This window comes from Nicotiana tabacum, chromosome 6 (genome assembly GCF_000715075.1).
Source record: "Nicotiana tabacum cultivar K326 chromosome 6, ASM71507v2, whole genome shotgun sequence".
In the NCBI taxonomy this organism is placed as follows: Eukaryota; Viridiplantae; Streptophyta; class Magnoliopsida; order Solanales; family Solanaceae; genus Nicotiana; species Nicotiana tabacum.
Genome location: NC_134085.1, coordinates 84,530,115 through 84,541,822, shown reverse-complemented (window position 1 = coordinate 84,541,822; position 11,708 = coordinate 84,530,115). Strand labels below are relative to the sequence as shown.

Sequence of the window (11,708 nt, the reverse complement as noted above, 5' to 3'; positions counted from 1 at the left end):
AGGGAACTGGACATAGGTACCACACCGGTATTGAACCAGTATAAAAACTGTTGTGCCTTCTTTACCTTTCCATTCATTTATTTCATTCCTACTGAAACTATTGTCTATGTAAAACCTAGTCGACTAAAATCACACTTAGTCAACTAAAATTTTAATTGGTATAATTCAACCCCTCCCCCTATACTTTCAATTGGTATCAGAACAAGGCTCACAAACTTTGCATATCAGCTTGTGAGAAAAAGATCACGGGATCAAACACAGTTGTTGGAACACTATTTCAAGAAGGAACCTCTCAGGTACGACCTCCATCTTTCAACGGGCAACACTTTTCTCATGAGAAAGTATGTATTTAAACATACACTATGTGATGTGACATTAAAATTTGGTGTGTGATCAAAAAGGAAAATCTTCCAAGTCCCCTAAAGAAAGATGAAAATGGTCAAGTCATAGTATTAACATATCCACTTGACTTAGATAACTACACTGATGAACAATCAGCCGTCAAAACAGTGAATGCCAAAGCAAAACATCTGTTGTATAATGATATTAGTGTAGAAGAATATGAAAAGATATCAAGTCGTGAAACTTTTAAGGAAATGTGGGATAAATTAGAGGTCACGTATGAAGGAACCAACAAAGTGACAGAAACAAGGCTCAATCTCTTTGTTCGAGACTATGAATTATTTCAAATGAAGGGTGGAGAATCAGTAGAGGAAATGTTTTCAAGATTCGGAAAAATACTTGGAGATTTAAAGTCGTTTGGTAGACCAATAAAAAGCAGAGAACATGTTAGAGAAATTCTAAGAAGTCTTCCCACAATTTGGCAATGCAAAGTTATTGCTTTAGTTAGTCAGGATCTTGACAAGATGTCCTATGATGAAATTAGAGGTGATCTAATTGCCTTCAAGAAAACTCACTTGGATAAACAGATTCAACAAGAAAAGAAGAAAATAGTTGCATTCAAAGCGAATGTGGCTGAACTAGAAAATGAAGAGGAAGAGGAAGGAGGAGAACATGATGAAAACAAAGTCATGCTCTCTCAAGTTGTAACGAGCATGATAAAGAAAAGCAGAAATAGCAGGAGAGGTAAATCAAACTTCATAAAAGGAAGGATGAATAATGATAATGATAAAAATGATGGAAGGTGCTATGAATGTGGGAAACATGGACACATTCAAGCTGAATGCCCCGAACTGAAGAAGAAACTGAGCAAGAACTTTCAAAAGAAAGTCTTTTTGAGCCTGCAGTGATGATGATGAATTTGACCATGAAGAAATTACAAATATGTGTTTTATGGACATAAAAGAAGACAATAATGAGAACTCATGTGAACTTGGGCTCATGGAAGATGAAGGAATGGATGTGGAAGATGAAGGAATGGATGTGGAAGAAGAATCAGGTGAACTTGGTCTCAGGACAGACGAAGGAACTAGTGAGGTACGTCTTCCTACATGTCCTAATTGTTATGAACTCTAAGAATTCATTGATATTGCTCTTGTAGATATTGAGAGATTTCTAAATGAACTCAGAAAAATCAAATGAGAAAAGAAAGACTGGGCCTTGAAGTTGGAAGTCTGTGAAATTGAGCATAATATGCTTCAAGATGAAGTTAATGAACTTCAAATTCAACTAAATGGATTGTGTAAATCCACCAGTCATAGGAGCCCTCTATTTGACTAATGTACCCCCTTGTAATCTACCTCATACCTTCATATCAAAGTTGGGAATGATTGACCTTCGGGTAGCACCTCTAGATCTTCAACAAGGTGGAAATTCTCGTATTCCGTATGTACATGTTCCTGCGGCTCGGATGAGTATTCTTGGTTATATCATTGCGGCTATAAACACTTCTACCTTAAGGAGATGTGGAGGCAATAGGTCCTGTGTAGCTATAACTAACTCTACTCCTCCATACGCTTATCCTTTAGTTATTAGCCTCGATATGGAAAGGAGTAAAGAAAGAAGAGTTGAAGACGACTTATGACAACTCTAGTTCCCTCACCTTTTAGCGTTCTGGGGCCATACTATGTATTCAAATTAGAGTACCCATTCTGTCAAATCAAATCAAATTGTTCCTCATACATCTTTTATTAGAACTAGAAATCCTATTGCATGTTTCTATTATGGCAAAAATGGTCATAACACTGACCAATGCAGGAATAGAATCAGAGCAGAAAAAGGCTCTGAAAATCCCAATAATCCTTCTTGCTTCTATTGTGGAAAACTTGGGCACACTTCTAACCATTGTAGTTTCAAGGACAACAGGAGATAGGTCCGACCACTTAAATCTTCTAGTCAAGTTAATACTTAGAAATCTAACCATTCAGGACACAAGAAGGCTTGGTTACCTAAAAACAAGTAATCCTTTTTGCAGGAACACCGCGAGAAGAATCGAAAAGGAAAATGGTATCTTGACAGTGTATGTTCTAGACATATGACTGGCGACAAATCGTTATGCAAAACAGTTATCAAACTAAATGGAGGAACAGTTACCTTTGGAGATAAATCAAAAGGAAACGTAATTGGAGTTGGAAAAGTTCCTCTCAGCTCAACATGTGAGGTAGATGAAGTGTACATGGTTGATGAACTTGGTTACAATCTTCTCAGTATCAGTCAACTATGTGACCATGACTAAGAGGTTCGTTTTAAGAAACATGGATGGTTTATAGAAGACGAATCAGGTAAAGTTATTCTTTCTGGTAATAGAGACAGAAATATCTATACTATCAGTAATATAGATAATCTTGGTAATCAAATCTGTCTAGCATCTATGATTGATGATGTCTGGGTATGGCATAGAAAGCATGGCCATTCTAGCATGCATACTGTTCAAAAATTCACCAAACATGATCTTGTCATTGGTCTTTCGAAACTAGATTTTTCAAAAGATCACATATGTGATGCATGTCAATTAGGAAAACAAATTCGCTCATCTTTCAAAATCAAAAACATTGTTTCTACTACTAAACCTCTTCAACTCTTGCATATGGATTTGTTTGGTCCAACAAGAACTGGTAGCATTGGTGGTAGAAAATATGTTTTTGTTATTGTAGATGATTTTTCTTGTTTCACTTGGGTTATTTTTCTAAGTCATAACGATGAAGCTCTAAGGAACTTTGAAGTTTTCTGCAAGAAGGTTCAACATAAGAAAGGATACTACATTTCCACTATAAGAAGTGATCATGGAGGACATGGCAAGAACCATGATTGTGGAAAACTCTCTACCCCACCACTTCTGGGCATAAGCTGTGAGCATAGCCTGTCATATTATTAATAGGTATTTGATTCAACCCATTCTAAAAAAGACTCCATATAAGCGTAAGAAACCAAACATCAGTTACTTTCACCGATTTGGATGAAATGTTTCATCCACAATAATAGAAAGGAAAATTTGAGTAAGTTTGATCCAGAAATCGATGAAGGTATATTTGTTGGATACTCTCTTTCTCAAGTAGAGCTTATAGAGTTTACAATAAAAGAACCTTCTGCATTGAAGAATCAATTCATGTTGTTTTTGTTGATACTAACCCTCGATCAAGGAATGAAAAACTTCCTGAAGATGAGGAAATTTCTATTATCCCAAAGTCTTTTGTCATAGGAAAAGACTGTCAAGATGAGCCAACCAGTCAGCAAAATCAATCAACTAAGGAGCACATTGAAATTCAAGAATCTTCTTATACAGAACAGTCGACTACTAAGGAAAGGGAACCAACCACAAACGTCCCAAAGGAGTGGAAAAGTGAACATCGTTATCCTCAAAAATTCATTATTGTATATTCACAGGAAGGCATCACTACCAGAAAATCTCAGAAGCTCAACTCTCACATGGCTTTAATTTCACAACTTGAGCTAAAGAAAGTTGATGAGGCACTGAAATACGTTTATTGGATCAAAGCAATGAAAGATGAACTTCATCAATTTGAAAGAAATAAAGTGTGGAAATGGGTTCCAAAACCATCAAATGCTTCTATTGTAGGAATTAACTGGGTCTTTAGAAATAAGTTGAATGAATCCAGACAAGTGGTACGAAATAAAGGACAGCTAGTTTCTCAAGGTTACTCTCAGCAAGAAGGAATCGACTACGACGAAACATTTGCACTTGTAGCATGATTGGAATCTATTTGAATATTACTTGCTTTTACTACTCATAAAGATTCAAACTATTTCAAATGGATGTGAAAAGTGCTTTTTTAAATGGATACATCTCTAAAGAAGAATATGTGAAGCAGCCTCCTGGATTTGTAAATGACTCCCTCACAGTCATGTACTCAAGCTAACTAAAGCTCTATATGTACTCAAGCAAGCTCCCCAAGCCTGGTATGAAAAATTAAGCTCCCTCATTCTAAATCAAGGTTTCAAACGAGGTAATATCGATACAACTCCGTTTATTAAGCACTAAAATTCATGTAATCTTATTGCTCAAATATATCTTGATGATATTATCTTTGGAAGTCCTAACTCTGTACTATGTGAAGAATTCTCTCATGCTATGAAAGGAGAATTCGAAATGAGCATAATGGGAGAGCTAACTTTCTTTCTTGGACTGCAAATCAAACAGTCTCCAAAAGGGATCTATATTAGTCAAACCAAGTACATCAAGGAACTCTTAAAGAAGTTTGGCATGGAGAATTCTAAATCCATTGGGACTCCAATGAGTCCAACAACTACGCTAGAAGAAGTTGATAATGGAAAAAGTGTTGATGAAATAATGTATAGAGGAATGATTGGATCTTTATTATGTCTTCCTGCTAGTCGACCAGATATAATGTTCAGTGTGTGTAAATGTGCAATATTTCAGTCGGCTCCAAAGGAATCCCATCTTACTGCACTTAAACGTATTATTAGATATCTTATTGGGACCTCTGAATTAGGATTATAGTATGCTCACTCTAAAAATTTTGTCTTGAAAGGTTTTTCAGATGCCGATTTTGCAGGTGATAAGATCGACAGGAAAAGTACTAGTGGCACATGCCAACTGTTGGGAAATGCACTAGTTTCCTGGCATAGCAAGAAACAAAATTGTGTTGCCTTGTCAACAACTGAAGCAGAATATTTAGCTGTTGGAAGTTGTTGTATACAAGTTCTTTGGATCATGCATCAACTTCTTGACTATGATTTATCTCTTACCTTCACTCCTATATTTTGTGATAATACTAGTGTGATATGTATGTCAAAAAAGTATGTGCATCACTCTAGAGCAAAGCATATAGAAATCAAGCATCATTTTATCCCTGACCATTTTGCAAAAGGTAAGAATATATTAGAATTCATTAGTATTGAATCTCAACTTGCTCATATTTTTACAAAACCTCTTTTATGTCACGAACCTAAGACCAACCCGGTCATGATGGCGCCTATCGTGAAACTAGGTCAGCCGACACAACTCCCGAATTAACCATTTAATTAATAACAATCATTTTTAAGCCTTTAATTGATCATATATCTCAAAATGTAAGTCAAAATGAATAGTGTGGAATAAATACACAAGCCCGACATCGGAGTGTCACAAGTCACGAGCATCTACTAAGGTCTGAATACAACAAAGAGTCTAAAAATATACTAAATACAGTCTAAGGAAGACAAGAAGGAGAAAAGCAGTGTAGCGAATGTCAGGCAGCTACCTCGCTAACTCCGATGACTCCCCCACTGAGCAATCAACACGCGCTACCGGGTTCAAAAATGCCTAAATTTGCACACAAGGCGCGGGGAGTAAGAAAACACGTAAACCACGTCATAACACTACATTAAATGTAGATCATTTCCAAAGCAGTACACAAATCATTTACCTCGTAAATTATGCTCAGCTTCAATAAAAATCATTTTAAAACAACTTTCAATGGTTTCAAACGAGTGATAAAATAGTGAGTATAAATGATAGAAAACATAAACAGCCCCTCGGGCAAAACATGTACAAACCGCCCCTCGGGCATAATATGAACAGAACTAGCCCCTCGGGCTACCTCACAATCACTCGTAACCAGCCCCTCGAGCATAACATGAATCAAGAACCTCCTCTCGAGTAAACATGGATCAAGAACACTCCCTCGGGCAACAACATGAAACAACAACAGCCCCTCGGGCTATATCACATCACTCACACTAGGTATTGGTGCTCACTGAGGGTGTACAGACTCCGGGAGGGCCCCCTTACGGCCCAAGCACAATAACAAGCCATCTCGTGACATAATCAAATAGGCTCTCGGCCTCATATCAAGCTACCTCGTGGTGTAACAAATCAGGCCCTCAGCCTCATAATCATAAATCAGTACCACACTGCTGCGGCGCGCAGCCTGATCCCATAATATCCTCACAACATAGGCCCTCAGCCTCATAATCATAAATCTCTCATGCCACTCGGGCAACAGAAAAACATGATGTTCAGCCTAAAATATCATTTCAAATATCAAAACGGAGTAAATATGGCTGAGTTATGAAAACCGTAGAATACACCATGACTGAGTACACATATGAAGTCAAAGTAGTGAGGAATAGTAGTAAAAATCCCCTAAGGGTCCAAAACAGTTGGCACGAGGCCTAAATATGGCATTCAGCCCAAAATATGATAATACTTCCCAAAACACAATGATATCAAACAGTTTTCAATCAAATACACGGTTTAACAGTCATACGGGATAGACTAAGTCATAATCCCTAATGATGCACAACCCCACGCTTGTCATCTAGCATGTATGTCACCTCAAAGTAGCACAACGATGTGAAATCTGGGGATTCATACCCTCAGGACAAACATTTACAATCCTTACTTACCTCTATCCCGTCCAAACTCTAGCTCGTGATGCCTTCGCCTCTCGAATCGGCCTCTGGATGCTCCAAATCTATCCAAAAACAGATTTATACCTTCAAAATATGCTAAGGGAACAAAATCCACTCGAAAATAACCAATTTACACCAAAATTCCCGAAATTGATCAAACTCGAAACCCGGGCCCACGCCTCGAAATCTGACAAAATTTACATCAATAGAATTCTTAATCCCTCAAGAGTTCATTCATATCAAAAGTACCAAAATCCGTCCATAAATGACCCCTCAAATCCTCAAATCAAGGTCTTCAATGCAAAGCCCTAATTCTCCAATTTTTAACCCTTAGTTTCCATTTATTTCAAGCCTAATTAGTAAAATAATGTCATAGGAACAAGTTGTAGGTTCAACAATCATACCTCAACGAAGTTCCCTTGAATTCCCTCTTCAAAATCTCCCAAAAAGCTCCAAAATCGACTTAAAAATGGTGAAGAAAGGCTGAAAATCACGAAGGAGGGTTTATATACTTTCTGGCCCGGGGTTTTCGCACCTGCGGAGCCGTTTCTACGTTCAACCAACCACTCATGCGGTTTTCACTTAAACCCTTGGGGACGCACCTGTGCATTCCCTTCTGCACATGCAGTCACGTAGGTGCGATGAAACTTCCGCACCTGCACCTCTAGACCAATTCGCCCAATTCCGCATCTGCGAGCCTGCACCTGTGGTCCCCAAGCCGCAGGTGCAATTATGACAGAGTTCACAACTCCAAATTTTCCGTCAACCATCCAAAATCACCTCGAGGCCCCCGGGACCCCAACCAATAGCATGAACAAGTCATATACCACTATCCACACTTATACCAATCTCCGAAACACCTAAAACAACATCGAATCAACCAAATGACATCAGATTCAAGCCTAAGGTTCCAAAACCTTCTAAATTCCGCTTTTGATCAAAAAGTCTATCAAACCTCGTCCGAATGACTTGAAATTTTGCACACACGTCAAAAATGACATAACAGACCTATTCCACCTCTGGAATTCCATTCCTACCCCTATATCAAAATCTCACCTATCAACCGGAAAATGCCAAAATTCCAATTTCGCCAATTCAAGCCTAAACCTTCCACGGACCTCCAAAATGTATTCCTATCACGCTCCAAAGTCCCAAATCACCTAACGGAGCTAACCAAATCATAAAAATTCCAATCCAAGATCATATGCTAACAAGTCAAAATTTGGTCAAACCTTTAAAATTTTAAGCTTCAAACTAAGAACTATTTTTCCAAATTCATTGTGACTACCCTGAAAACCAAAATCGACGATTTACATAAGTCATAATACATCACACGGGGCTAGTCACGCCCGAAAACTGGCGAGCGAAGTGTAAAAGCTCAAAACGACCGGTTGGGTTGTTACATCCTCCCTCATTTAAACATACGTTCATCCTCGAACGTGCCCAGAGTTGTTCCGAAAACCATCAAATCGCTGTGAAACCTTACTATGAACATACTCGGGGGTGATCCCATGTCACCCTACCTTATATAGGTCTGATAACACAATGTAACTAAAATTTTGCAATCCAACCTAGCCCATAAACCTTAGAACAACATTTCCACTTATGAAATCATCTACAAGATTAGATTCTCACATTTATCTTTGAATAAGACCGAACAAGATGTAATATCCATACCTGCAACCTCAGGTGCAATTACTTGATATACCACATAACTCAAACACTTGTAGCGATAACTTCTAATCACGACAGTTGCTCAAAATATCCGAATTTTGATAATAAGCCTTTTATCAAATAAAGCCTCATTCCAACACTTCCGTATACTGCCAGTGATAAATGAAACACGTAGAAAGTCATAACCACTCCTCATATCAACCATTCGTGAAGCCACTTCTCTTTTGGCAAGGATCATAGCAAATTTCTAAGCTGAACATCAATATTATCCTTCCAACATGCTGAAATCGAATCCGTTTTATTCATTATAGATCCCCAACGATCTCTTCTAATCCAACACAACTACTCTGGTGACATGACACATCAATACAAACTAAAGCCACAACTCGTGCAATCCACGCACCAATAAGCAACAATCCGAACATACTCAAATCATGAAAATGACTCAAATGAGAGAGATGTACCGCAAGCTCACCAGTACCACCACACACAATGTTGAGAACTCATCACACATCGTCGAACCAGAATACATGAATCTAACCCGAAGGATCATACCTCTATATAACTTGCTGCAATGCGTGACCCTATCCAAACATTGGTCCACATGAAACACCCCAAGTCACTATGCTCAAAATCGACAACCACGTGCAATTTGATGTCTAGAACCAAAGCAAATCATCATAACCACGGCGAAGCAATTGACATAACATTACACAAACCTAAAAAGACACAACCAATATGCCATCTGTCGAGCAATACCCAATACTCTTCCCGCTCGAATTCCACTAAGAGGCCCTAATATAACCGCACCACATGTGCCTATAACAAACAATTCCTAACGTATTGCAACACGGAAAGACAACTCATAGATCTCCCAGATCACTAATAAGCTCAATAACAATCGAATCAACACATCCCTCAACAATACAACTCGGAGAGTCAACCAAGCCGACTCGATTTAGAACACACATCCATATTGACCTACCAATGAACCCCTTGTCAAGGAGTTCCTAAAGTTGCTCCTTCCACTCCTTTAACTCCATCGGTGCCATACGATATGGTCCCCGACACCAAATCAATACCGAAATCAACAACCCTGTCTGGAGACATGCCTGGTAGCAGGAAACACATCCAAAAAATCCCTTACCACCAGAACTGAATCAATGGTAGAAGTCTTTGCACTGACATCCATCACGAAGGCCAAATAAGAAAGACAGCCCTTCACAGCCATCCGCTGGGTCTTCAAAAAAATGAAACCAACCTATTAGGTGTATAATCCGTCGAACCTCGCCACTTAATCCGTTTCATTCCTAGCGTAGGCAATGCCGCTGCCTTAGCACAACATCCTAGAATAACACGACACAGAGACAACCAGTCCATACCAACATCACACCAAAATCTAGCATACTAAGCAATAAGGATCCACTCGGGTCTCCAAACCTCCAATCGTTACCACACAAGACCAATATACGTGGTTCACAACCACGACCTAACATGTTTATGAGAACACCTAGTCTCCAAATTCATACACCAGGCGAATCACCATATCTGATCCCAACTCCACCGTCCGAATATACAACACACCTCTAATACCCAATCATCTCATGAGAGGTACTCCTATAATTCTTCTGTGCCACCAAGCAAACTCAAATATCAGCAGTCAATCCAACAACAGGGTGACACAATACTAATGAAGTATCCTCAACTCAAACACATCGCCCTTGCTAACTGTACACCCTCATCAAGCCACACCAATCAGTGATCTCATTTATCTAGTCATCTGAATTGTCCATGCTACCTAAGAAATTGTGACCATCCTTTCTAAACTAAACTGTGATCTTACACATGAAAATCTCAATCCTACACAACACACTACATATACCATACAATCCTAGGATAAACATGAGAACTTCATATCCCTTCCGAGCCACAAGTAACTACGTTCTCACTAGCCAAGAACTTTCCATTCGATCCCATCTAGAAGAAAATCACTACACATCCAACGCTCCTCATACTCGTTGAAAATGTACATCTCTAACCATGGTGGAAACCATCAAGAACTCTCCGACTTCCATTTGCACAAAACTAAACCGTCAGGACTGAATCCTTCTAACTCTACCAAGCTACGCAGGCCACTAAAACCTAAGAAATTTATCGCGAAACATCTGTAGAAACTCATTACCTTGTAAGCACCCAAAGAACTAGTCATATCCTTACTATGTCGATCCGGCCTACTACCAAGCTATCCCATATATCCAAGTTCCTTTTGATTTACCTTCAACTTGATACTTCTTCTTGCTATAACACCACAATTCCTCAACCCAGACTCACCACACGATACCGAAGCATAAAACCACACAGTCTAAGGCTCATAAACCGCCGAATTCTCTCTTAAATATTCCCAAACACACCATATTCAAAATACCTACCGTGAAGTGACTCCCTGCGAACCCCAAAGCCATTACCTTCACCTTTCTTATGCTGATATATAGAATCTCATAATGATATAGAAATACCACGAGTCTGGACACCCTCCAATGCAAACCTCAGTTTCTAGCCAAATATACAACTTGAAAATCTCCAATTATTACATGTAAAATCTTGAACCCATTAGAACCATTCTCGAGAGTCATCCATTCTACTCAAACCGCAATTAGACCAATCAAATGGACCGAACGACCTGTGCTCCAATGGCACTCCAACACCACAGAGTGTAACCTCACCTTAATACAACCAAGCAACTTCCCGCTCTATGCACCATACATCCTTTACCAATAACAACTCAAGTCATTCCGTGATTCTCAAACACACATAAAGCATAACATAACCTTTATTGAAATTTCCTTTACTTGAGCCATCCCCGGTCTTAACCTCCGTAAGCCATAACTGATTCACCAGTACGCCTCAAACTGGAACCAACATATCACATAACCGTGCAGTCAACTAATCAATAGCAAACTCCCCCACTTGGCTCAAAGTCATAGATCAAAACACACAATAACTCATAATGCATATACTCCATTACTGCCATAATACCATAGTGAGATTGAACTAAATCCTTCATAAGCTCATGCAACACAGACCATCTAGTACTTTAAATCTTCTACAAATATCGCATTCACCCTCGTAACGGTCAAGCCCACTCTCTTAGGCGACCCAAATTCAAATTGCAACACATATATTTCACTGGTAACAGACATATTCCAATAAACAACATAAAGGATCACACAAACTTCTGAACACTCCGTAGGAGATAACCC

The 11,708-nt window shown here is 38.9% G+C and overlaps 1 protein-coding gene across 1 annotated transcript; it reads left to right on the top strand.

The window, feature by feature from the left end:
• The first annotated feature begins 1,284 nt into the window (after positions 1-1,284).
• On the top strand, positions 1,285-4,110 carry LOC142181914 (uncharacterized). The gene is made up of 4 exons (XM_075255589.1): positions 1,285-1,437; positions 2,375-2,606; positions 2,670-3,194; positions 3,497-4,110. Exons 1-4 carry the CDS (start codon positions 1,285-1,287, stop codon positions 4,108-4,110), a joined length of 1,524 nt encoding a protein of 507 aa, XP_075111690.1.
• Positions 4,111-11,708: the final 7,598 nt, after the last annotated feature.

What these genes read in the sequence shown, in the direction of transcription:
- LOC142181914 (XM_075255589.1), top strand. Translation starts at nt 1,285, where the DNA reads ATGTGTTTTATGGACATAAAAGAAGACAATAATGAGAACTCATGTGAA. An exon ending in CAGACGAAGGAACTAGTGAG is followed by an intron (nt 1,438 to 2,374) that starts GTACGTCTTCCT and finishes TCCTTTTTGCAG; the next exon opens with GAACACCGCGAGAAGAATCG. An exon ending in AAGTGATCATGGAGGACATG is followed by an intron (nt 3,195 to 3,496) that starts GCAAGAACCATG and finishes TCTGCATTGAAG; the next exon opens with AATCAATTCATGTTGTTTTT.